This window comes from Balaenoptera physalus (genome assembly GCF_965194825.1).
Source record: "Balaenoptera physalus genome assembly, chromosome: 11".
Lineage (NCBI taxonomy): Eukaryota > Metazoa > Chordata > Mammalia > Artiodactyla > Balaenopteridae > Balaenoptera > Balaenoptera physalus.
The window spans coordinates 67,065,222-67,093,188 of NC_138896.1; the positions used below are offsets into that span (position 1 = coordinate 67,065,222).

At 40.8% G+C, this 27,967-nt stretch overlaps 1 protein-coding gene across 1 annotated transcript; it reads right to left on the minus strand.

The window, feature by feature from the left end:
• Nucleotides 1–532: 532 nt before the first annotated feature.
• Nucleotides 533–27,897, minus strand: CASP14 (caspase 14). The gene is made up of 7 exons (XM_082412965.1): nucleotides 25,317–27,897; nucleotides 23,353–23,405; nucleotides 22,129–22,278; nucleotides 18,176–18,401; nucleotides 17,594–17,710; nucleotides 8,013–8,122; nucleotides 533–3,473 (listed from the first exon to the last, which is right to left on the minus strand). Exons 1-7 carry the CDS (start codon nucleotides 25,663–25,665, stop codon nucleotides 3,372–3,374), a joined length of 1,107 nt encoding a protein of 368 aa, XP_082269091.1. The 5' UTR covers nucleotides 25,666–27,897; the 3' UTR covers nucleotides 533–3,371.
• Nucleotides 27,898–27,967: the final 70 nt, after the last annotated feature.

Consider the following 27,967-nt stretch of genomic DNA (forward strand, 5'->3'; position numbering starts at 1 on the left):
CTGCACAGGTGGTTTGCATGAGAATTTCTTTCTCGTAGGAGAAAAACTGCAGTATCCATTACTAGTTAATATTTATTCCGCCCAATACTATGCAGCCGTTAAAAAAATAATTAAAATACAAAAAGGAGTTGCCGGATGAGGACGATTATTTTTAAAAATTGAAGCCCTAGGCATTAAATGATTGTAAACAAATAACCAATAGCTAGATTATTAGTTATACAGTAGGTTTCAAGCCTGGCTGTGCTTAGAATCACTTGGAGAGCTTTTAAACATATGCCCAACTCCAAACCAAAAGAATCTAGGTAATTTTAATGTGCAGCCAGCGTGAGAACTACAGATACACAAGTAGAGAAACTGGGTAGGTTCTTGGCCTCATTTTTTTAGTGTTTCTTGAAATTTTCTATGAGGAACACAGGTTTTTAAACTGAAACAAAACAAACCCCACTGCATTTAAATAAAGAGCTGACATACAAGGAAAGGAGTAAATTTAGTCATTGCTTCAAGCATCCTTAGAAACTGCTGAAAACACCTGTAGACATTTTGGCTCGCAAAAAAAAAAAAAAAAAAAAAAGGAAGACTTAAAAAGAATGGCTGGCTTTTAGGGACAGTTTTCTATCACTGCAGGACTTCTCTGGAGGGCATTCTGGGGCACTCCCAAACTAGCTCAGCAGCTCCCTCCCCTGTGCACCATAGAATCTCCAGAATACTTCCGTTATGACAACTAGGAAATGGTACTGTAATTACATTTAGGTTTTGTTTCTCTACAAAATACTTTTTTTCCCACAGAATAACTGTCCTTGAGACGTGATCTGCATGATGAAAATATTCGGCAAGGAAGTGAGTTAAGTCCAAAGGTGAAAACGTACTGTAGTGATAGTAAGCCATGGTGAGGGGCCCTTGGCCTAAGAGGCACTTGTCAAAGGGCTGTAGCTCCCCAGCCACATGTCCTCCTCCCCACCTCAGCCTCCTAGTCTTCTGCACAAGTTTCTCCACTATTTTTTATTCATACACATTTTTAATAAAAATCTCAGAGCCTTCCTTTTGCAAACTTTGGTTCCTAGGGTCTGTATTTTAAAAATAAATAAAAACTGGGCTTAAAATTTTTTTTTCAAATATAAATTTGTGCCAGAGACTAGTTTTTTGGGCTATATTTCACATGGCATTGGATGGCTAGGAGAGTCTCTACTGATTTGAAGCTGAGAGAATATGGGACAGTTAGCTAGCCCCAGGCATCAAGTTCATCTTGGGCCACCTACCTTTCTAACCAGAATTCCTCCTTGCTCCTCTTCACCTGTTTGTCTGGTATCCAGTTGTCCTACAGTTTTCTCCACGACCCTTACCTGTAGTGGTCTGAGCAGGGTTCCAAAATCACTTTTCCCTCCTTTGTCCCAAAGCCCTCATTCCATCAGTTAAGTGGTAATGGAATGGTCCCTTCTGTCCATCAAAAGCATTCTGTCTTAAAACTTTTCTCTATCACTTGGCACTTCATGTCTTGAATTAGTTCATGCTTTGGAATCCCAGCTTCACCACATGCTGTGACTCTGACCAAGTCACACAACCTCTCCCAGGAAATAAGAGTTGTTGATATTTCAGCTGCTGCTGTCCCCCCGAAACGAGCCTCTGTGCCTAGAAATCCTCCAGAATCCAAGTGAAAGAGAAGGCTCAGCTGGTGTTCATATTTTATGAACCAGAGACATTTTAATGCTCTATACAAAAACAAAACTATATATCAAATATCAGAACTCAAAAGCTTAAAAATTAAATCACATGTATTTATACTTAAGAAATCACATTAACTAAAAAGGACACAATTATCCCTGAAATGGAGACAGGCCTGGAGATTCTGGATTGCTTCAGTCAGTTTGGCTCTCAGTCTTCAGAGCATTCTGACCAAACACCTGCATCCTCGTACAGGCCCATCAGTCGTGCTCAGTCCACAGTTTGTTACTCTAAAAACACTAGTCTACATACAGCTTTACTTTATAGCGGGAGGGGACCCAAGTTGCACCCTAAAGAATACACAGTATAGAGGAAGCACACAGTGAGAATGAAGGGCATTTCAGACAGAAAGGAGAGATTGAACTATGATATGATAACATATCCAAGAGTGTTTATCCACAGTCATTGATCCACTAGCCCGATTCTGTGAGACAGGATTATTAAGGGAAGGGCGAATTACGAGGACAAACAGGCAGTAAAAGAGTAGTGTAGATTAAGCCTGACGGAGAAAGACTTGCAATATTCTCCTACAGGATTTTGGGGTATATCCAGCAGGCAGTGGGGAGTCAAAGGATTATTAACAATGGGATGGGTTTTATAAAGAGATTTAGGGGAAACCCAGGTTAACGTCCAACTTGTTGAGTTAAAGTAGCCATGAGACATCCACGTGTGTGGGGATAAGTAGCAAGTGGCTAGATATGCACAGAGGTCTGAGGGATGGATAAAATAATTAAAAGACAGGGATCAGTCACTCACTCAACGCTCATTGCATGGCTTCTCTGTGTCCTAAGGCACGGATGGAAGCTAGGATGCAGCCATGAATGAGACACACAGCCTCTGCCTCTCGGGTCTTATGACTGAACTGGAGAGAGAGATTAAACAGCCACTAGACAGTCATTTCAATGCTACAGAAGAGAAGCAGAGGGTAACTGAGCACTTAGAAGAAGCTGACCTAGCATGAGGGGCTGTGCACGTGATGCTTGAACCAAACTCTGAAGGATGGAAAGGACTTACCTATGTGGGGTGGAACAGAGGGTTCCAGGTGGAGAAAACAGCACTTCAAAGGTATGAGGCAGCAAGGAGGAAGCGGGAAAATGGATGGAAGGTGGAACACATGAAGGCATCAAGGGCACAGAGACATCCAGGTAAGACTTGAGAACGGCTTACGGAGTCAAAGAGGAGATCAGACTGACTGCAGAAAACAATCTGGGTAAATAAGGTGAAACAGAGGACAAGACCACACACAGGCAATTCTTGACTAAGCCAAGAAATTGAGGCTTAACATCAGCACCAAGCTGAGAGTGGAGAAGGTAGGGTGTAATCACCAAGAGAAACACAGGATAAAAACAGTACACAAATGGAGCTGGACGTCCATGGTTTGGTAACGGTTCAGGAAAACGTTTTTTTCAGAAAACAATGATCTTTAAAAAAAAAAAAGTCAAATTATTTACAAGTATCAAGTAAGCACAGTTAAATCTTAGAAAAATAATATATATATATATATATATATATATATACAAAACAAATTGGACAAATACAACCAATGACAAAAATAATGCAAAATGGTAACCATTAGTACAATGCTACAAATGCTCACAGCTCTTTTCAAACTCTATTGTAAAGCAGTCCTTGTTTTTTTAATCTTCCTGATGTCAAAAGTATACAAATTTAGTTAAAGTTGACTCCATTACAAGTGATACTTTTATTGGTTCATTACGAAGATTAAATTCACGGTGCACCACTCTGTTATTCACCTGTAAGATAAAAGCACAAACTGTCCAAAAGAATGTAAAGCCCTCAGCAAAAGCCTCTTAGTAAAGCCCACAGAAGGAGACGGCAGAATTCTCTGACTGCACCAGGAAAACAATGCAGACACTACCCACCAAGTGCTTGAAGGCATCGAGCGGCTGTGTGCACAGACCCAGGTTCAAGTCAACTTGCCCCTGGGTAACATCAGGCAAGATAGTAACCTTCTCTGAGCCTTGGTAACTCATGGCATATGAAAGCATTGGATTATGTTTTGTCCAAAGTATCCAATAGCTCTATTAATTCCAGTGCTGCTTGTAACCCCACCATCTGCTGCCTCACTAAGCTCTAAGTGCCTTTAATGCAAAGGTCGCATCGTGCTCATTTTTGGACTTTCTTGCCAGTGTCTACTCAGCAAGTGCTTTAAAAATGAACAGTGTTGGGACTTCCCTGGCGGTCCAGTGGTTAAGGCTCCACGCTTCCACTGCAGGGGTGCAGGTTCCATCCCTGGTTGGGGAACTAAGATCCCGCATTTCAAAAAAAAAAAAAGAATGCTGTTCATACCATATGACCCAGCAATTCCACTCCTGAGTACATATCCGAAAAAAACAAAAACACTAATTTGAAAAGATACATGCACCCCAATGTTCATAGCAGCATTATGTATAATTGCCAAGGTATAGAAACAACCTAAGTGTCCATCAACAGATGAATGGATAAAGAAGATGTCATATACACACACACACATATACACACAATGGAATACTACTCAGCCATAAAAAAGAATGAAGTTCTGCCATTTGCAGCAACATGGATAGACTTGGAGGGTATTATGCTAAGTGAAATAAGTCAGAGAAAGACAAATGCTGTATGATATCACTTATATTTGGAATCTGAAAAATACAACAAACCAGTGAATTAAAAAAAAAGGAAGCAGACTCATAGATATAGAGAACTAGTGGTTACCGTGGGGAGAGGGAAGGGTGCAGGGGTAACGTAGGGGTGGGGGGAGAAGGGTTATTATGGGATTATATGAAAACATGTGTGAAACTTCTGAAAATTGTAAAGCACTATAGAATTTAAAGAATCTTTCATTCAGTTAAAAAAAAATTGGCTTTCAATTTTAAAAAAATGAATGCTGTTCAATAAAGACTTAATGAACACCAGTCGGCAAAACAACTTTCACTTAGCATTAACTAAAATGGATTTCTTCTTACAGTAGGTTAAATCTGTCTTTATTATTACATTTTATGGAGACGCTGACAAGAAACTATTTTCTTAACGAGAGAAATTGAGCAATATAAGAGATTTGGAAATATGGTTAGAATGACTGTCAAAATTGTCTATACTCCTTCCATTTAACATTTTTCCCCCCAAGAGCTTACCTTAAAATGAGATGAATACCTCAACATAATAAAGGCCGTATATGACAAACCCACAGCCAACACCATTCTCAATGGTGAAAAACTGAAGCCATTTCTTCTAAGATCAGGAACAAGACAAGGTTGCCCACTCTCACCGCTATTATTCAACATAGTTTTGAAAGTTTTAGCCACAGCAATCAGAGAAGAAAACGAAATAAAAGGAATCCAAACTGGAAAAGAAGTAAAACTGTCACTGCTTGCAGATGACATGACACTATACATAGAGAATCCTAAAGATGCTATCAGAAAACTACTAGAGCTAATCAGTGAATTTGGTAAAGGAGCAGGATACAAAATTAATGCACAGAAATCTCTTGAATTCCTCTACATGAATGATGAAAAACCTGAAAGAGAAATTAAGGAAACACTCCCATTTACGACCGCAACAAAAAGAATAAACCTACCTAAGGAGACAAAAGACCTGTATGCAGAAAATTATAAGACACTGATGAAAGAAATTAAAGACAATACAAACAGATGGAGAGATATACCATGTTCGTAGATTGGAAGAATCAACATTGTGAAAATGACTGTACTACCCAAAGCATCTACAGATTCAATGCAATCCCTATCAAACTACCACTGGCATTTTTCACAGAACTAGAACAAAAAATTTCACAATTTGTATGGAAACACAAAAGACCCCAAATAGCCAAAGCAACCTTGAGAAAGAAAAATGGAGTTGGAGGAATCAGGCTCCCTGACTTCAGAGTATACTACAAAGCTACAGTAATCAAAACAGTATGGTACTGGCACCAAAAACAGAAATATAGATCAATGATACAGGATAGAATGCCCAGAGATAAACCCACGCCCATATGGTCACCTTATCTTTGATAAAGGAGGCAAGAATATACAATGGAGAAAAGACAGCCTCTTCAATAAGTGGTGCTGGGAAAACTGGACAGCTACATGTAAAAGAATGAAATTAGAACACTTCCTAACACCATATACAAAAATAAACTCAAAATGGATTAAAGACCTAAAGGTAAGGCCAGGCACTATAAAACTCTTAGAGGAAAACATAGGCAGAACACTCTATGACATAAATCACAGCAAGATCCTTTTTGACCCACCTCCTAGAGAAATGGAAATAAAAACAAAAATAAACAAATGGGACTTAATGAAACTTAAAATCTTTGGCAAAGCAAAGGAAACCATAAACAAGATGAAAAGACAACCCTCAGAATGGGAGAAAATATTTGTAAACGAAGCAACTGACAAAGGATTAATCTCCAAGATTTACAAGCAGCTCATGCAGCTCAAATCAAAAAAATAAACAAACCAATCCAAAAATAGGCAGAACACCTAAATAGACATTTCTCCAAAGAAGATATACAGATTGGCAACAAACACATGAAAGGATGCTCAACATCACTAATCATTAGAGAAATGCAAATCAAAACTACAATGAGGTATCACCTCACAGCGGTCAGAATGGCCATCATCAAAAAATCTACAAACAATAAATGCTGGAGAGGGTGTGGAGAAAAGGGAACCCTCTTGCACTGTTGGTGGGAATGTAAATTGATACAGCCACTATGGAGAACAGTATGGAGGTTCCTTAAAAAACTAAAAATAGAACTACCATATGACCCAACAATCTCACTACTGGGCATATACCCTGAGAAGACCATAATTCAAAAAGAGACATGTACCACAATGTTCACTGAAGCACTATTTACAATAGCCAAGACATGGAAGCAACCTAAGTGTCTATCGACAGATGAATGGATAAAGAAGGTGGCACATATATACAACGGAGTATTACTCAGCCATAAAAAGAAACGAAATTGAGTTATCTGTAGTAGGTGGATGGACCTAGAGTCTGTCATACAGAGTGAAGTAAGTCAGAAAGAGAAAAACAAATACCGTATGCTAACACATATATATGGAATCAAAAAAAAAAAAAGTTCTGATGAACCTAGGGTCAGGACAGGAATAAAGACGCAGGCGAAGAGAATGGACTTGAGGACACGGGGAAGGGTTAAGGGTAAGCTGGGACGAAGTGAGAGAGTGGCATGGACATATGTACGCTACCAAATGTAAAATAGATAGCTAGTGGGAAGCAGCTGCATAGCACAGGGAGATCAACTCCGTGCTTTGTGACCACCTCAAGGGGTGGGATGGGGAGGGTGAGAGGGAGACGCAAGAGGGAGGGGATATGGGGATATATGTATATATATATAGCTGATTCACTTTGTTATACAGCAGAAACTAACACAACATTGTAAAGCAATTATACTCAAATAAAGATGTTAAAAAAAAATGAGGTGAAAAGGAGTTTTGAAAGCTGTTAAGCATCATATGTAAAGCATTAAACAATTTTTTAAAAGAAATAAAAATAGCTACCATAACTTGGGGAGATAAGGAGTAAGTAATCCTGTATAACTGTGGTTAAGGCATGAGCTCTAGAAGTGCTCTGCCTGGGTTGGAAAGCCAAGGCTGCTTTCCATCTGTAATAGGAGATGGGAATCCCAGTACCTGCCTGAGAGCTGTTGAAAGACTTAATGTATTAATATCTGTGAAGCGCAGGGAACAGCAACTGGCACAGAGTGAGACCTGCAGCGGGTGTTAGTGTTGCTGTTACTGTGCTCATTTACAACCTCTTCTAATTAGCTCTCTTTAGGAATAAAACCCACAGATTGTGCAGAAAATTACCCTTCAATCCTGATATGATAAACCACTATCATCAGGCCCTCCTCCAAACTATGGTTCGTGTATAAATCTGCTGCAATTCTTGGCCACTCATTCATTCAGTGAACATTCAGACAAATGTGAGCTTCTTCCTTGAAGAAGCCTTTGGGTTCTCCCCTCTCCCTGGGGGGAGGCTAAGTCAGGCCAGCAGGACCACAGAGCAATCAGAACTTCAAAGCTCACCTAAAATCCAACTCACTCATGTGCCGATGAATAAAGTGTCACTATCAGTTTCCCTTCGCACCTGGCTCGGCCGTGACTTCTGCGACAGTCCTCTTAGTGCACCATCAGCCTGCTGTTTCCAAACAACTTCTCACCACCTCTCACGCTTTCTCGGGCTTAAGTCAATCTTCTCGTGAAAACGTTCTCATCAAGTGCATTAGCTTTAGACAGAATGGAGCACATGTTCACTTGGAATTTACTTACTTTGGTGAAGAAGTCAGCAATGTGCCACTTATTTCCATACTGTTTAAAGACTTCAGTCATTGCTTTGATCATCACAGAGCCCGTGCGGGGGTCCCGTAAAGCCACATGATCTACAAAGGAAAAAAGTCATTTCATCCATTTTCCGCCTCTAACTTACAGCAAACTTGTTCTTTGACCCATAGTTAAAACCTGGAAAATGGCTTTGAATCAAGAATACAGAAACACTTGCATTAAGACACAATCACAGAGAACTCATGTGACCAATAGCACATAACCTCTCAAGAGGACATTCTTTTTATATGCATTTTTAAAATACAACTTTTCAAATATACAAAAAAGTAGAAAGCAAAGTTTAACAACCCCCCCATATAATCATCCTTCAGATCCAAGAGTTATCATTTTGTCATATTTGCTTTATTTATTCCTTTTCTATTTTTTTTATTGCTGACTTTTGCTCTAGCATTTTAAGCTAAATTGCCCTAAATACAACCATATGGAATTTATTTGGGGGTATTCAAGAGTTTTCTGAAATTATCTTTATTATTAGACTGAAAAACATGAAATATGTCTGTATAGTGTGGAAATTCAATGGGAATATTAAAATTGCACACTCTCATAGTAAACCTGGGTTGGAAGAGAAAAAACATGGGACATCTTTCAACCTCAGGGTAGACAGAAGTTTCTTACAATACAAAAATCGTAAGCCATAGAAGAAAAAAAGATGATGAATTGGACTTAAAATCTAAAACTTTTGTTTTTTGGCAGGCAAGAATTCTACCACTGAACGACCAAGGCTTATAAAACTTTTGCTTTTTGAAAGACATCATTAAGAAAATGAAAAGCCAGTCACACATTGGGAGAAAATATTTGTAACTCGTCCCAGAGAAAGGACTTGTATTCAGAATATATACAGCTTAATAAGAAACAAACAACCCAATGCAATATTGGGCAAAAGAAGATACATTATGGCCAATAGGCACATGAATAGATGGTCAAAAAAACTGAAAGGTGATGATCATACAAATTAATAAAAAAATATTTTTTCATTCTTTTTTTTTTTTTTTTTGGCTGCGCTGTGCGAGTGGCTCATGGGATCTTAGTTCCCCGACCAGGGATTGAACCCAGGCCCTCGGCAGTGAGAGCACAGAGTCCTAACCACTGGACAGCCAGGGAATTTCCTCATTCTTAAATAACCACAATTACTAATGGGATGTGTACCCCTTTTGGGCACTGCATGACTTCTCAACCTAGGATACCACCATGGTACTTGCTTTTTAGCTCAGCGAACCTCCAAAACCTAGCTACCACCAAAATATGATATCAAAAAGAACACAGCACGATCTAATTTTTGGAACCATACCTCACCTGAGCTGGTGGTTCACAGAATTAAGTATAGCTGTGTGACTTCACTGTGGCCCCCTGATTTGGAGACCGCAGCACTAGGGTGTATACACAGAAGTGAAGTTGCTGGGTCATAGAATAAACAAACTTTCTAGGTATCACACATTGTTCTCCAAAGAGGCATTATAACTTGCTCTAATCAATGGTATATGGAAGTACCCCTTGCCCCCCATCCCCACACATATTCGGTACTGCCTCATCCAATCAGGTAAATATGGGTGACCCAAGGGAATTCCCTGGTGGTTCAGTGGTTAGGACTCCGAGCTTCCACTTCAGGGGGCTCAAGTTTGATCTCTGGTTGGGGAACTAAGATCCCACATGCCACGTGGCACGGTCAAAATAAAAAATAAATTAATTAAAAATTTTAAAAAATATTTGCAGCCAATTAAGCCGACTGTGCTCTTTTCCCCATGGGGGCCTGGTGCGCAATGGCTGCAAATAGCAGCCTCCTCGGTAGTGTATGCAGCCTGTTGCCTGTATGGGTTGCCCTAAGGGACCTCGGAGACAGCCCTTTCCAGTGGACATTAATGACTAGCATGCTGTCCCCAATCCAGGCTCCAGACGGGTATGCGAGGTGCCTTTGGAAAGCCCCAGGGCACAGTGGCCAGGGTCCACATTGGCCAAGTCATAATGTCCATCCACACCAAGCTGCAGAACAAGGAGCATGTGATTGAGGCCCTCCGAAGGGCCAAGGTCAAGTTCCCTGGCTGCCAGAAGATCCACATCTCCAAGAAGTGGGGATTTACTAAGTTTAATGCAGACGAATTTGAAAACATGGTGGCAGAAAAGCGGCTCATCCCGGATGGCTGTGGGGTCATATACATCCCTAATTGCGGCCCTCTGGACAGATGGTGGGCCCTGCGCTCACGAGAGCCTTGGCGCCGTCCCCTCCTTACTCGTGCCCACCAATAAATCCTACTTTCCTGTCAAAAAAAAAAAAAAATTTTAAAAATAGAAAGAACTGGGATCATGCCAAAAACAATGGGTGATCCAAAAGATTCATTTTATCACATATTCCAAGTTTTCCACTTTGGGCACTTTGGGTACTTTAAATGTCACTCCAGCTATAAAACTTAATTCTTGATTAAAGCAAAAGTTTAATGCTATTCTGGGCTGATAGGAATGAATGGAAATCCCCAAGGCATGCCATTCCTCCAAACGAGGAAGCTGAAACTTGAGCTAGAAGCGGAAAGCAAACGGGAAAACCAGAGTTGCGCTTGTGTCTAAGGGGAAATGTCAAGTCTGGAAGGTGTACCTGGGAGATAGGGAGATGAATTTAAGATCCTGCATTAACCATGTGACGCTGAGCAAAGCTACAGAGGTCCACGCGGGTGATAATCCTCTCTCAAGGAAAGCATAACTGAATTATGCCCCCAGGAGTATCACAGATTAAGATTCAATAAATGAGCTAAGAGTTCAGACACACAAAGAAACAAACCCCCATGAGTGACAGGCAACAGAAACGACCACAAGAGTGATCCCCAAAGATTTTAGATATTGAAAGTATAAGGTACAAAATATAAAATAACTGTGCATGAAATGTTTAAAGAAATAAATGATGGAATCACAAGGAAGAACAAGCAAAGACACTGTTACATGATCGGCCAGATTTGGGTGTAAAGTGAACTTACCACCTATAAATCTTCCTTAAATGAATTTCTAAAGGATATACTTCATGAAGAAAGAAAATGGCCTGAGATTCAGGACAGATAGAGAAGAAAATGGTAAACACATGCATAAATATAAACAAACATACACTGTATAAAATATTACAAAAGTGTTCTAATTTGTGGGGTTTTAAAAAAGGAATAGGCATTACCTAGCGTAGTGCTTGTCACCCTAGAACATGCCAACCTATCTGATGAAAATGTGTTGGATTAATGTCCTAATTTAGAAGAAAATTAGGGTGGAAGGAGAAGGAGTGTAAGAATACATAAATAATTTCATATAAATAAAGATACAAACAATAAAAGTGAGAAGTAAATGTTGAACAATAGCGCTTAAGTGTGGAAGGTGATGAGAATTAGTGTTCTAAGGTTCTGTGTATCATCAGGCAGTAAGAATAAGCTTACTTATTTATAACATTTCACAGGGAACCAGGAGAAGAAGAGATGCGAAACGCATACCTTTCAAGTCAGTAGAGGGATAAAACATAAGAATAACAAACTAAACTCACAATCAATCAAAAACAAGAGCAATAAAACTACCATAATATTGTACACACCAACCATACTTCAATTTTTTAAAAAAAGAGCAATAAAGGAGGGGAGAAAAGCAAATAAAAATAAATAGCACAAAGTAAAATGGTAAAAATGTAAATATATCAATAGTCACAATAAAGATAAATTGTCCTGACTCACCAGTAAGAAGATAGATATTAGACTGGATTAAAAAACAAAATCCAGTTATATTCTGTTTAAAGGACCACCTAAAACATAAGGGCCCAGAAAGGTTAATAGAAAAAGGTCTGAAGGAGATATACCAGGCAAATATGGGCCAAAAGAATACTGGGGTATCTATATTAATATCAGAGAAAAATTAATACCAAAAAAAGCACTATTTGGGATAGTAGGTTCACTAAACAATGATTAAAATATTTATTTCACCACAAAGTGTAACAATTCTAAAATCATATGCCTCTACTAAAGTTGCCTCAAAATATATAAAGAAAAGAAAAATAGATAATAGAACTACAGAAGAAACTGACATATCCACCATAACATGACATAGTAACACATTATCTCAGTTATTGGCAGGTCAAGCAGACAAATTACTAAATATTTCTGCTTGACCTTTAGTAGAGACTGGGAACAACACAACTAAGCTCAATTAATAGAAATATATAGAACCTTGTATTCAAGAAGTGAACACATATTCTTAAGCATATATAGAATATTCATGATAGATCAATAGCCATTAAAAAATTTACTACAGATCAAGACATAAATCAAGTTTCAACCGATTTCAGATTGGTATCATAGTTGATATTCTTTCTCACGAATAAACTAGACATCAATAATAAAAGGACAAATTTTAAAATTTCAATACCAGAAAAGTTTAGAGGCATATTTCTAAATAACTAATGGGTAAAAGAATAATGGAAATGTAAGAATTCTTGGAACTGAAGGATAAAAATGTTACATATTAAAATATAAAAGATACAGTGAAAGCAGTAATTAGAGGGGAATTATAGGTCTAAAAATGCTTATTTTTTTTAAAAGGTAGAAAATAATGACCCAAGTACCTAACGGAAAAAGTTGGGAAATTAAGAGTAGAATAAACCCTTAAAAAATGGAGAAAAATGGAAATATGAGGCAAATGAATGAAATCAAAAACAAACATAATAATAGGATTAACAAAACTAAAAATGGGTTCTTAACTAAATAAATAAACCACTGGCAAGACTGATCAAGAAAAAAAAGAAGCAAGCCAGAAATATTAGAGGTAAAGAAGGGAACATGACTACAGATAGAGATTCCACGTGATTAAAGATACAAGGAACCCTACACCAAGAAATAAGAAAATAAACTTGTTTTTCTCCCCTTGAGAAGGCAGTTTTCACATCACTTATTAAATGGTCCATCCTTTCACCATTGATTAGCAATGGCTTCTTTGTCACGTGTCTCGTTTCCCTATATATTTGGTTCTACCTCTACATTCTTTATTCTATCCCAATGATCTGTTTGTCTATGTACCAGCTGATAGAGTTTTTGTTATTGCTTTCTACTAAGTATTCATATCTTAGAAGACACATTTTCTCAAATATCTGCATTGCTCACACTCTCATGGCTTTCAAGTCTACACAATAATGGACTTCAATTCTACACAATAATCACCTTCTCAGTGGAAACATCTCTACACATCTCTTTTTAAAACCACAGTCTCGGGACTTCCCTGGTGGCGCAGTGGTTGAGAATCTGCCTGCTAATGCAGAGGACACGGGTTCGAGCCCTGGTCTGGGAAGATCCCACATGCTGCGGAGCAACTAGGCCCATGAGCCACAACTACCGAGCCTGCGCATCTGGAGCCTGTGCTCCGCAAAAAGAGAGGCCACGACAGTGAGAGGCCCACGCACCGCGATGAAGAGTGACCCCGCTTGCCACAACTAGAGAAAGCCCTCGCACAGAAACAAAGACCCAACACAGCCAAAACTAAATTAATTAATTAATTAATTAAAAAACAAAAACAAAAACCCCACAGTCTCGGGACTTCCCTGGTGGCGCAGTAGTTAAGAATCCACCTGCCAATGCCGGGGACATGGGTTTGATCCCTGGTCCGGGAAGATCCCACATGCTGCAGAGCAACTAAGCCCGTGCGCCACAACTACTGAGCCTGAGCTCCAGAGTCCGTAAGCCACAACTACTGGAGCCTGCACACCCTAGAGCCAATGCTCCACAAGTGAAGCCACAGCAGTAAGAAGCCCACGCACCACAACAGAGTAGCCTCTGCTTGCCGCAACTAGAGAAAGCCTGTGCTTAGCAACGAAGATCCAATGCAGCCAAAAAAAAAAGCAAAAAAAAATTACAATCTCCACTTCTACCCCTCAATACTCCCTCTCCCCGGTTCCTGCATTACTTTTCTCCATAGCACTTATCACCATCTAACATTTTATTTGGTAAACTTTTCACGGAAGGGTAACCATCATACAGAAAAGTATGCAAAGCATATGGGTATATAATAGCTCAATAAATTTTCATAAAATGAACACACCCCCATAACTGGCACCCTCATCAAGAAACACGATGATACCAGTACTCCAGAAGTCCCCTCTTGCTGCCCTGGTCATAACCACTCCAAACACTGTGCACCCTGAGGACAAGCAGCATCTGGACTTCTACCATCCACCATAGATTAGTTTTGCCTGTTTTTGAACTTCATAGACATGGAATCATAAAGCAACCCAGGATCTATTTTCTGTATGTGTTTACTGTCGTCTCCTCCCCTAGAACATAAGCTCCATGGAGGCAGAGATTTTTAGTTCTTTTGTTCAATACTGAATCTCTAGTCCTCAACATTAATAGCCAGCACATAGTCATGAAATTCATTCATTCAACAAAATTAGAGCTCAAGATTCCTCGTCTTGACCCTTAACTGTTCCATAATAATTTTGTGATTAGTTTGTCAAATTCCATGAAAAAACACGTAGAATTCAATTTACAAACTCATTTGGGGAAAAAAAGGTCATTTCCATGGTATTGAAAATGCCAACCATGAGCATGGCATTTCCCACCACTGATTCAGGTCTTTCTTTATGCCTTTCTGGAATGTTCTCTCATTTTCTCTAATAAAGTTCTTGCTCATCTTTTGTTAGTTATTCATAGACATCATTCACTAAAGCAAGAAAAAATAACATGGTATCTTTTTTCTTTTCTATTATATGTTCTAAGTGATTACTGCTAGATATTCAAAACTATAATGACTATAATGTGACTATAGTTATAATGACTATAACTATAATGTAATTTCTACAATATTGATCCTTATATCTTTTCTTATCTTAATGCATTAGCTAGGACTACCCATGCCATGTCAAACAGTAGGAATGAGAGTGGGCATGCTTGTCTTACATCTAACTTTTTAAAAAATTTACAGCTTTATTAAAGTATGATTGATCATTGACAAGCATCTGCATATATATATTTTTCTGGCCGCACCACGCGGCATGTGGGATCTCAGTTCCCTGACCAGGGGAACCCGTGACCCCTGAATTGGAAGCGTGGATTCTTAACCACTGGACCACCAAGGAAGTCCTGCACATATTTTAAGCAAACAATTTAGTAAGTTTTGACATATGTATACTTCGGTGAAACCATCACAACCAAGATAATGAATCCAATCAGCCCCCTCCAATGTCCTCATGCCCCTCTGTAATCCTTCCTTCCCTCTCCACTCCCATCTCCAAACACAACTGATTTGCTGTCTTATAGATTGGTTTGCATTTTCTAGAATTTTATATGCATGGAAACACACAGTATCTGCTTTATTCTGTCTGACTTCTTTCAGTCAGCAGGATTATTTTGAGCTTCATCTATGCTGTAGCATGCATCAGGAGCTCATTTCTTTTATTGCTGAGTAGTATTCCATGTATGATATACCAAGATTTGTTTATTCTTTCACCTGTTGATCATTTGGGTTGTTTCCAGTCTTTGACTATTTCAAATAAACCTGCTCGCACTTGCTATGTACAAGTGTCTATCAGGACATATGCTTTCTTTCTTTTTTATTTTTAATATTTATTTATTTATTATATATTTATTTATTTTTTGCACTTGCTATGTACAAGTGTCTATCAGGACATATGCTTTCTTTCTTTTTTTTTCAAATATTTACTTATTTATTATATATTCATTTATTTTTGGCTGTGCCAGGTCTCAGTTTTGGCACTCAGGATCTTTGTTGCGGCATGCAGGCTTCTTAGTTGTGGCATGCCTGCAGGATCTAGTGCCCTGACTAGGGATCGAACCCGGGCCCCCTGCATTGGGAGCACAGAGTCTTAACTGCTGGACCACCAGGGAAGTCCCAGGACATACGTTTTCATCTCTCTTGGATGAATAAAGTTACATCTAACTTTAATGGGGATATTTTCATTTTACATTATTGTCCTTATTTTCCTTTGCTTCGATTTCTTCACTAACATTTTATCTTGAATTGCATATATATATATATATGTGTGTGTGTGTATATGTGTATATACACACACATAAGCTATTTTAATCCTTTTTGAAGAAAGTCAAGATAAAAACAGCTAAATAAATGCCCTTGACCATTTATTTCTATCTTCTCTACATTTTCCTGTTTCCCTTTCACAACTGAATCAAGTTCACCCCTTCAGCACACAAGATTCTTTTGGATTTTAACTTATTAGTATTAACAGTATAGTAATAAGGATAATAATGTAATCAGCATAATATATTAGTAATAATATTAATTTATTTTTTAACTTATTATGCCAGTTATTATGATAAGCACAATACCTGCACTACATAATTTAATTTATATAACATCCCAATGACACAAGTATATTTCAACATTCTTCTTTTGCATTCAGAAACTGACATATCTAGAGGCTAAGAAGTATTGAAGGTCTCAAAGACAGCAAGTGGCAGAGCTGGCTTTGGACCAAGATCTTTTTCACATGAGAGCCGATGATCTTATTTACTATGTGATACTTTGCTAAAAGGATGGCGTCTTCCTGGAAGAGATGAACAGTCAGATGCAAACCTGCCATCTCTGAAAGTGGAACAGTTGAAGATGGATAGTTTAATGAAAATTTTTCCTTATGTACATCAATCTGTAAAGCACAGATAATATTTTTTAAAAAGATTTTCAGGAATTCCCTGGCAGTCCAGTGGTTAGGACTCAGCACTCTCACTGCCGAGGACCTGGGTTCAATCCCTGGTCAGGGAACTAAGATCCCATGAGCCACGTGGCACAGCTTAAAAAAAAAAAAAAAAAAAAAAGATTTTCTGGGCTTCCCTGGTGGCGCAGTGGTTAAGAAACCGCCTGCTAATGCAGGGCACACAGGTTCGAGCCCTGGTCCGGGAAGATCCCACATGCCGTGGAGCAACTAAGCCCGTGTGCCACAACTACTGAGCCTGTGTGACACAACTACTGAAGCTCACGTGCCTAGAGCCTGCGCTCTGCAACTAAGCCCGTGTGCCACAACTACTGAGCCTGTGTGACACAACTACTGAAGCTCACGTGCCTAGAGCCTGCGCTCTGCAACTAAGCCCGTGTGCCACAACTACTGAGCCTGTGTGACACAACTACTGAAGCTCACGTGCCTAGAGCCTGTGCTCTGCAACTAAGCCCGTGTGCCACAACTACTGAGCCTGTGTGACACAACTACTGAAGCTCACATGCCTAGAGCCTGCGCTCTGCAACAAGAGAAGCCGCCGCAATAAGAAGCCCGCCCACCACAAGGAAGAGTAGCCCCCGCTCGCCGCAACTAGAGAAAGCCCGGGCACAGCAAAAAAGAGCCAACGCAGCCAAAAATAAATAAATAAATAAATAAGATAAATTTAAAAAAAAAAAAAGAAAGAAAAGCATTAAAAAATATATATCTAAAAAAAATAATAATAAGATTTTCAAAATCATTAGGAATAAGCTAAACCCTCTGGAATAAGCTAAACCCTCTGGATGAATGTGTATCTCACTGTCATCAAGCCTAACTGTCTTACCTGCCTGGGTGGGATAGATGATGAAATAATCACTGAATGTAGGCAGCCTCCTCTTCTCTGATCCGTCATCCGAGTCCATGGGTTCATCATCCGTTTCAACACCACTGTCTCTTCTCTCTATTTTTTGAGGAATGAAAATGCAAACTACGATAATACACCACTGACACCAGTAACCTTTAATAAAAGTCACAACAAGCTTGTACCTCCATAAGAGAGAGAAATATCCACCAAAGTTAACATAAATCAGATATTAGTCCCACAAGCCACCTGGAATCACATGAACGGTGGGACATCCCCTGGAAATTGCCCACCTCTCTCCCAGAATTTGAGGTTCCCCAACCCACCTCATGAATTTAAAGACTTAGACCCTTCCTCAGCCTAAATTAACTATCCTATCCCAGGAAAGCTTTCCCTTCATCCTTTCCTCCCAGCTCAAAGTCCCTACTACACTACGTAACTAAAGTTACATCAGCTAAGTGTCCTCTAATGTAAAATAATTTTTTAAAACTCACTTTTCTTTCTTCAGTCATCAATATGAGAATTTCCTAGAAACAGAACTATTACAAAGAGGTCTCCACTTACCTCCTCTGCAGGCCTGGATTATAAAGATTTTTGGTTTCTCTTGAAGTGCTGGACAATTTTTATTGTTAAACATTTCAAAAATGCCTTCCAGGCTGACTTTTTCACCATCTTTCATTTTGATAAAGCCTTCTTCTCCGTGGGACATAAGAGCAACAAGGCAACAGCCAATGTCATCTTTAATTTCATTTAGTCCATCTCGAAATGATGTTATTTTTCCAAGTAACTCCTGTAAAATAGGAAAACATATTAAAAAGAACTGCAAAGAGGAAAACCCAGAAATCCCAGAGATGGCTCCTTTACAAGGTGATCCAATGAGACGACAAATATGAAAATACCTGCATCTCTAACAGAGTCAGTATAACTTGTCACTTCCCTTTTGGTTGCTTTCGGAATTCATATGATTTCTTCTTGTACCACTGGTGGTTCTTGTTTGATAAAATTAGGGTATTTCTGATTCTCTACCACAAAATACAACAGAATTATAGCTCCCCAAAGGGTTAATGTATTTCAATGCTATATTGTTAACTTACTTTAATATATAAAATTATCTTATAAAATTAATACCCTCAATAAGCTAGAAATGGAAGGGAATGGAGTCTACCCAATTATATCTATTTGCCAGAATCTATCAGGAGACGTCATCAGAATCAACCCCGCTAAAAAGAGAAGACAGGAATGGCTGTTCTCACTAACCTCATACATGTTGTAACGAAGATCCTAGCCATTTCAATAAAGTAAAAAATTAAATGAAGTTTAAATATTGGAAACAAACTCATTACTTACAGATAATATGACTATCTAGAAATATAATCAACTAAAAACTACTAGAACTAGAGATCAGCAAGTTGACCAGATACAAAGTTAATTTACCAAGATCTATAGCTCCCCAATTACCCAGGAATAGTAAGTCAAACCACATAATGGAAAAGGGATCCATTCATGGTTATAACAAAAGTAAAACAATACTTAGGAATAAACCTAACAAGAAATGCACATTACCTAAGTGCAGAAAATTATTAAAAAAAACTTTAGTGAAGAGGCAACATAAACTATGACATATCGATGTTTCTGAGATGACTCAATACTATTAATCTGCCAATTAACTCTAAATTAATCTCAATTCAATGTCATGTCAATTAAAATCTCAAAGGATTTCTGTGAAACTTAACCAGATGGTTCTCAAGGTCACAGAGAACAGATGCTTAGGAACAGCAAAGTGTTCAAGAATAGCAAAGAACATTCAGAAGTTTAAAAAAAAAAAAAAACATAAAAAACAATGAATGGGGGATAGGTCCTATCAGACATCCAAAGGTACTATAAAATCATGGTGAACGAAACACTGATATACCAGCTTAAGAATAAACAAATATATGAATAGAATATTTTAGAATACAGAAATTGATCCAAATATATATATAGGGATTTAGTTTATGATAAGAATGGAATTTCAAATATGTGGGGAAAGGATGTATCATCAACAAATGAGATGACTGGCTTGGAAATAAAGTTAGACCTCCCACCTCACTGTTCCAAAAAATATAATTCCAGTGAGTAGAATGCTAACCTTAAACTATAAAAATGTTACAGAAAAATAATTTTAAAAAATTTTAAGTTGGGAAATCATGGGGCTTAATCAAGACATAAAAACCAAGAAGCCAACAAACAGAAAGATTGACAAGTTTACTCACAAAAACTAAGAGTTCCAGGGGAGTTCCCTGGTGGTCTAGTGGTTAGGATTTGGCGCTTTCATTGCTGTGGCCTGGGTTCCATCCCTGGTCAGGGAACTGAGATCCCACAAGCCGCATGGTGCGGCCAAAATAAATAATTTAATAAATAAAAGAAAAAAAGACTTCCAATGCCACGGAGCAACTAAGCCCGTGTGCCACAACTACTGAGCCCACGCGCCACAACTACTGAAGCCTACGTGCTCTAGGGCCTGTGCTTCGCAACAAGAGAAGCCACTGCGATGAGAAGCACACGCACTGCAACGAAGAGTAGCCCCCGCTCGCCACAACTAGAGAAAGCCCGTGCAAAGCAGCGAAGACCCAACACAGCTAAAAATAAAATAAATAAATTAAAAAAAAATAAAAAAGACTTCCATATGACTTAAGATAACAAAAAGTCAAAAGGCAAGTAACAAGGCAGAAGAAAAATATTTGCACTCTATTTTGTCTAAAATTCAGGAAAAAGAACTACAGAATAAGAAAAAAAAAATCCAGGGTGGTCCAGTGGTTAGGACTCCGTGCTCTCAGTGCCGGCCCTGGGTTCGATCACTGATCGGGGAATTAAGATCCTGCAAGCCACATGGCGCAGCCAAAACAAAAAGGAAAAAGAAAAACCAGTAAGAAAAAGGGCAAACAGGTAATTCAAATAATTCACAGAAGGAAAAAAATGGCCAAAAGATGTTCAACCAAACTAATAATCAGGAAAATGAAACAGTGAAATAATTTTACCAGTAAAGTTGCTAAATATTTACAAATAAATGTTGACAGGATGTAGAGAAAGAGGCCACTCCTGGACCTTTGGGAGAATAAACCAGAAGAACATTGGCAATTATCTGTAATCTGAATGGAAAGGACTGGATTAAAAAAATCACGTAATATTGGAAGAGATTCTGGTACAATCCTTGGGAAACATGAAAGAGTCTGTTTTTAGCTTTGAAATAATAAAATCAAAATTTATTGAGCACTTACTATAAGCCAGCTACTATTCTGAGAACTTTTACATAACGCAGCTCATTTCATCCTCACCATAGCCCTACAAGATAAATTACTATCACCCCCCCCCCCATTTTAGAGATAAGAAAGTAGTCAATTAATTTAAGGCAGAATTTCTAGAACTCTTGCACTATTATTTTGTGTCAGGTAATCTTTGCCCTGGGGGCTGTCCTGTGCACTGTAGGGTGTTCAGTAGCACCCTGGCTCTACCTCGGCAACTACACAAGATGCCAATAGCACCCTCCAGTTGTGACAACCAAAAATGTCTCCAGACATTGTCAAATGTCCTCTGGGGGGACAAAAATCACCCTCAGTTGAGAACCAGATTTAAGGTAACAACTAGTAAGAGACAAGATTCCACCTGTCAGTGTGTGCTGCTTTCCTAGCCCTTCTGCTATGCTGTTCCTTGATATTCACTAGCAGTGCCTCCTGGGGTCTACGAAGGACTTTCCTCTGTTATTATCCCAAAACATGGGCAAGGGTAGGCCAGGACTCAGCTGGGGTCAGAGAGGTCAAAGTGCAGTTCCCATCCACCACCACCGCTCTTCCACCTCATTTTCTTGTGTCCTCTAGTTAAATCACAAAGCAATTCTGCCCAGGGCTCTCAGCAACTCCTCTCCCCACCCCTCCCATGGTTCTAAGCAAGTCCCACCAGGATCTTTCAAAGCCCCTGGGCTCCAATGCTGCTGGGATTCCTCTGGCCTGGCTGCTTGATGACTTCTCAAAGCTGTCCCCTTGGTCTTCCTGTTCCCAAATGCTCTGGACCTTGCCTACTCTGGACTCACAGCTTGTCCTTGGGCCTCCTTGCCCATCTCGCTTTTACACCTTCTTGGATTCCCTTCCCTCTTCAAATGCAAGGACCCAAGAGGTCCCCGCTTGACTAGAAGGGAAGCTGGAGTATCATCACACACTTAACATGACAAAAGCATCTGTATCCAACAGGTAAGCTGGGTAAGAATTTCATCAGGACATACACATCCATTGCTCAGCAGGCCCTGGTTCTAACCAGGTAATAAAACCCAATTTTTTTAAAAAGGAAGGAAAATTATAATATCCAAGCTACAATTTTTCTTCTTCTTTTTATTTTTTTTTGGCTGTGCCGCAAGGCATGTGGGATCTTTGTTCCCAACCAGAGATCAAACCTGAGCCCCTTCAGTGGAGGCACAGAGTCTTAACCACTGGACCGCCAGGGAAGTCCCGAGCTACACATTTTCATTTTTGTTTTTAACTTGGTACCATTTTGTCGGGATCGATGCACAACGTATTTTCGAACTGGCACTGGCCAAGCCAGTCCTCCATCAGTAGGACATCCTGGTGAGCGCCCAGCCTGTTCCTCTTCACACACATGAGGAAGGCCTTCCGCCTGCCACTCAGGTCATAATGGTCCTATTTTCAAGGAAAGCCAAGAAACAATATTTAAACCAAACCAAATCCAAATACGCCTTATATGTGAAATGAGTTTCTTCTGGAGTTAATGATGACGTTTCCCAGCTCAGAGCAGGGGCACAACACTGATTTCCTCTCTCATCATGACTTCATTTATAATTTTTTCAAATACCTTTCTCAAACTAGGACAAATAGGCCAATCTCATTTTTAAATTCCTATACATAGCCATAACTGCCCGTTTAAGGAAAATGGTAAATGACAACACAGGGCTGCAGTTATCAAAATCCAGAATGTGGGACATTCTACAGGACAAATAACCTGGTTTCATCAACAAACAAGAAAAGAGGTCAAAGGGAGAGGTATCATAAATTAAGCGTCTTAAGAGACAAACCATCAAGTGTAACTGTGTAGACCTTGTGTGAGTCGGACCCTGACTCAATCCAACTGTAAAAGGCATAGGAACCAGTCAAGGACATCTGAAGGCTGACTGCCTCTCTGCCAATAAGGAATTTGTTTCTAGGTATAATAATGGTATCATGGCTATGTTTGGAAAAAGTCTTTCTCAGAAATACATACTCAAGTATTTTATGTATGAAAGTGATATGGTAGCTGGGGAATTTGCTTCAAAATAATGGGGGGGGGCGGGGCGAGGAGCAGATGAAACAAGATTGGCCACGTTGCTAATTGTTGAAGCAGGGCAAAGAGTAGGTTGGGCTGGAGTCTGGAGATTCATTTTTCTCTTCTCTCTACTTTAGCTTATGTTTTAAATGTTCATAATAAAACAAGCAAAAAAAGGCCGGAAGCCAGCAATTCATGTAGTTTCGAGAGGCCACACAGCCTGCAATGCCTTCATCTGTAAAATGCAGATACTAACAGCGCTTACCTCATTTGGTTAATGCGTGCAAAGTGGTTTTATCTGGCTAATGTTTTGCTTTTCCTATTTATAACGGAAAGCAGGGAGATCTGACCGCTTGAGATGACGACACAGATACCCACCTCCAATCCAACAGAAGCAGCACAAAAAAATGTTCAAATGGTGACTAAATACTATCTTAAAGAGTCCAGATATTTACCAATTCACCTTCCACACAGTCATAGCTTCTCTTTGGAATCTTTCGTGGAATCACTGAATGAATTTTCATGAAAAGACAAAACAGAAAAGAACATTTTTTTTCTTTTTTCTCTTCTTAATCATCATCTGCTGTCAATCCTATTAACAGGAAGCACCTCCCAAGGAAATCAGTTGCCTCTTATGTTTTAGAACAGGTTTCTAGGATTATGAAAACCCTCTCCCAAACTCATAAGGATGAAAACTTAACAGAACTCCCTTAGGCCCCAGTCAGATTCAGGGGCAGGGAGAGCCAGGCCAGAGATGAAAAGGAGAAGCACCAATGAACATTAGTGAACATGCACCTCCAGAAAAGGAGACCAAGACATCAATAAAGAGAAAAATGAAGTTAAAGGAACTAGACCCCACTTAATTTTTTAATTAAACAAACTCTTAGCATTCAATTCAAATATTTTTGTTGTGCCTACAGTGTGTAGTCATGATACCGGGTAGTTTGGTTGATTCTGAAAAACAAAAAAACCCAGTTTACCAACTGCAAGAGACTCACAGTCTAAAGGGGTGATAACAAAAGTGTGATACATTAACCACTAAGCCTGGAGAGACATTATGATAAGTGCTGTGCAGATGCAGTCAAGGGAGAATCAAAGGCTTCGTGGGGCCAGTATTCTGCCTACAGGCCATGTTTTGAGGTCGTTTACAGTTGTCACCCATTATGAATCTAAAAGTCAGCAAAGCAACATACCTCAAAACTCAACCAGATCTTTATTGGCATATAATTGCTTTATAATGCTGTGTTAGTTTCTGCTGTATAACAAAGTGAATCAGCTATATGTATACATATATCCCCATATCCCCTCCCTCTTGCATCTCCCTCCCACCCTCCCTATCCCACCCCCTCTAGGTGGTCACAAAGCACCAAGGTGATCTCCCTGTGCGATGCAGCTGCTTCCCACTAGCTATCTATTTTACATTTGGTAGTGTATATGTGTCAATGCTACTCTCTCACTTCGTCCCAGGTTACCCTTCCCCCTCCGCGTGATTTTTCTCAAATTTTTGGAGAGCTGTTAGCCAGGAATTTGGTGTAATGACACATAACGTTATTCCTTAAAAAATGTTAAATGTGTGTGTAGAGTTAAGTAGCGGTCGTACTTTTGATTTAATAAAATAATTAAAAAGGAAAAAAAAAAAAAACCCAGATCATAAGCATGCGATGGCAGAGACCAGCAACAGTATATTTTAGTGTCTACCTCAGTGTGCCCAGTAGAAGTGCTTTCTCTTTCTTTCTCGTTCTTTCTCTATGTACACAAACTCTCTCACATATTATACACACATAATTTATTAAACTTACGAGGGGAAACCCTAACCGCCCCCAACTTGTTACATTTCTTGATCTTAAGCCACATCTTCCCAGATTTATGGCAAATGTTCCAATGGTGGATTCCAACACGGCGTTTCTCACTGCATCATCTAAAAACCTCCCCCATCATAATCACTTGGAGGTAATTGTTAAAAATGCATCTCAGGCCTGCTGAGTCAATCTGATTTCTCAACCCACCCCAGAATGAACTGGTAGACCCTGATGGCTACCCTTGGACTGGTCACTTGGATTCCGTGCCTGGGAACTGTCTCTCTCCTGCCCGCTTATCCCCCGGTTCCCACTTCCCGCCGCGCGTTCACTGGTCCCTCGACGCCCGCATCCTCCTTGCTCCACTTCCCCCACCCCACCCTACTGAAGCTCGGTCCCCCGCCGCTCACCTGTGACCCAGGCCTAACCCGGCGCTCACCTAGGACACCCCCCTCCCCGCCAGTCTCCCCCTTCCCTCCACTCAGTCCCCCCTCCCCCTGCCCGGGAATCCCGGTCAGTCCTCCCTCCGCCAATCCGGGAATCCCCGGGCGGTAGGGCCAAACCCCGCGGTCACCAAGCACCCGCTCCGGTCCCCCCAACCCCGGGAATCTCCGCGCGCTCACCCGGGCCGTCGGCGGCGGCGCTCTGCCAGCGAGGCAGCAGGTCGGCGCGGGGCAGCTGCTCCAGCACCTGGACGAGGACGCGCTTGGCGGCGGCCGGCGGGTAGTACTGCTTGGCGAGGAGCCTGGCCAGCTCCGACGGGCTGCGGCCCTCCAGCTCCAGCTTCACCTGGCTCACGCGCGGCTCCACCTTCCTGAGGTGGTCGCGGAAGCTGCGCAGCTCCTGCGAGGACAGAAGGTCCAGGGTCTCCTGCAAGCGGCTCTGCAGCTCCTCCATGGCCGGCGGGATCTTCGGAGGCGCCCGCGAACCGTCGGACCCCGAGCGCCAGCCGATTCCCGGGCTCCCCTCCATTGTCACCCAATGATGCTGAAGCGACAGGGCGGGAGGGACCAATCTGAGCCCTGCGCGCCTCACACGCCTCCCGCTTCTCCTCTTTGTTTTGAAAACGGGAGGCGTTTCCGCTCGTCCTCCGAAGCCCGGAGATCTGGACGCCGACTGCCTGCAAGCTCCCGCCTTCCGTCCTCTCAGGCCCGAGCTCCGCCCCCGCCCCGGAGCCACGCCCCGCACCCTGGAGGCCCCGCTCCGCCCACAAGAGCTCCTTCTTTAACCCTTGGAGCCTGGGTTAGCAGAGCTGAGTGGTGCCCGCCCTGCAGGGCTACTCCGAGGTTCTCTGCCTTGGCACGCGTTAGGATCACCAGGAGGACTTTTGAAACTACTCATGCCCAGGCCACAACCTGAGCTAATTACATTAGAACGTCTGGGTGGCCGACCCAGGCATCAGTGGTTTTAAAAGCTCCCAGATGATTCCAGTGTGCAGCCAAGTTTGAGAACCACTGACCTTAGAGCATTTACCAGCTACCTAAGCCAGTAGTTCCCAAGGAGCAGGGAAGAACTTGGAAGGTGAAAGAACACGTACAGATTATGGCATTGAGCCATTTTTTTTTAGAGAGGATGTGGTGACAAAAGCTGATATTTGAGAATTTGAAGGCAGCAAGAAGGTGGAAGTGCACACTGCTCAGCCTGGAGGCGTGGAAGGAGAACTGCCTTGGAGAGCAGATCTCAGCTTTGCAACCCCCCAGAGTCCTATTGCTAGGCTCCCTGACTTGATTGGGCCCTCAGGAAGTGATGACTCATTTTAACCGTGGTTTGCCTCAAAATTACTTACCCTTTCCAACAGCTGGTGAAAGAATCTTAGGACTTGTTTGAATCCTGATTCAAATAAACCAACTGTAAACAATAATTTTTGAGACAATCAGGGAAACATGAATATGGACTGGGTATTGGATGATAAGCAAAAAAAATGTTAACTTTTTTCAAGTAGGATAATAACGTTGTAGTTACCTAAGAAAAATGTCCATAATTTTTAGAGATGCATATTGAAATGTGGAAGGGTGAAATGGTATGATGTCTGGGATCTGCTTTTAAAAGCTTCAGTTAAGGAAAGAAAAAAGGAGGGGGAGAGGGGAAAGACAAGCAAAAGTGGCTAAATCCTGATAATTGTTCCATTTGAGTGATGTGAGTGAAGGGGCAATGTACCATCTACTCTACTCTTGTGATTGAGATATTTCATAACATATTCTTGGAAATTGAGTATAGCAGCTTGAAAGCTTTGCTTCTGTCCTTTTTGCCTCCTGCCTTACTAGGCCTTATCTCTAGCGCCAGATGACTGTTTACTCCCACAAAGCTCCGCCCCTAAATAATTTGCTTTAAGTCTAAGGCAACCAAGAACGAATCAATTTAAAAAAAAAAAAAAAAGGGGGGGGGGCACTGGGCAGTGTTTCCAAAGCCCTCTGAAACTCACTAACCACTTCCTTTCTGAACTTTAATACTCATGGGAGACTGCGGGAGAGGAAAAAACAAATTCTGGGGGCCTGGGATATGTAGACCCCAGGGCCACTTGCCTCTGGAATCAAGAGTTCATAATGGCAAATTTCAGTTTTACTCCATATTTAGAGAAAATGAGACGATTTCTCCAAATTTTAAGATGATTTGCCCCCAAAAGAACAAATGAGGAGCAGGGAGGGGACTCTGGTGGCTGAAATTCACCAGCTGTGTATAAGGCGAGCAAATCTGCACTGGGATGAAGCCTGCACCTCTGGGCCTTATCTCTGCCCCTCCACTCCCAGGAGCCCCTGGCCGGGCCCCACTGGCATTAGGCTCCCAGAGCGCAAGATGAGGGTCAAGGGAGACTGAAGAGGCCAAGAAACCTGAACATCTTGCCTCAGAGGCTAAGTCCTTAGGCGGCAGGCACTCCATCCATCATCTGTGTTAAGCTGCCTGCCCTGCATTCCTGCCCCAAGCACACCATTTCCAGCCCTAGGTGCTCCCCTGCTTTCCCCAGCACACAGCCTCACACACATTGGTCACCAAGCACTGGTGGCTTGGGTACCATTAGGAGATTAGGATCCTAGTTTGTCTTCTCCCATACTCCTCTCCATATTATAATTTTGAATACGGCATTTTAACCTAAAATTTAAACTTAAAAATCATTAAACTTAATATGTATGAGTTGACTTGTGTCCCCCAAAAAGATATGTTGGAGTCCTAACCCCCAGTTCCTATGAACATGACCATATTTGGAAATACGGTCTTTGCAATGTAATCAAGATGTCATTCTGGAGTAGGGTGGGCCCTAATCCAACGACTGGTGTCC

Excerpts from the sequence above, each read along its gene's own strand:
- CASP14 (XM_082412965.1), bottom strand. The coding sequence starts at position 25,665 with ATGGAGGGGAGCCCGGGAATCGGCTGGCGCTCGGGGTCCGACGGTTCG. Across the intron at positions 18,402-22,128 it reads GCATCGATCCCGACAAAATG|GAGTTACTTGGAAAAATAAC; the intron begins GTACCAAGTTAA and ends CCTATTTTACAG. Across the intron at positions 3,474-8,012 it reads TTGCTGACTTCTTCACCAAA|GTGAATAACAGAGTGGTGCA; the intron begins GTAAGTAAATTC and ends TTTATCTTACAG.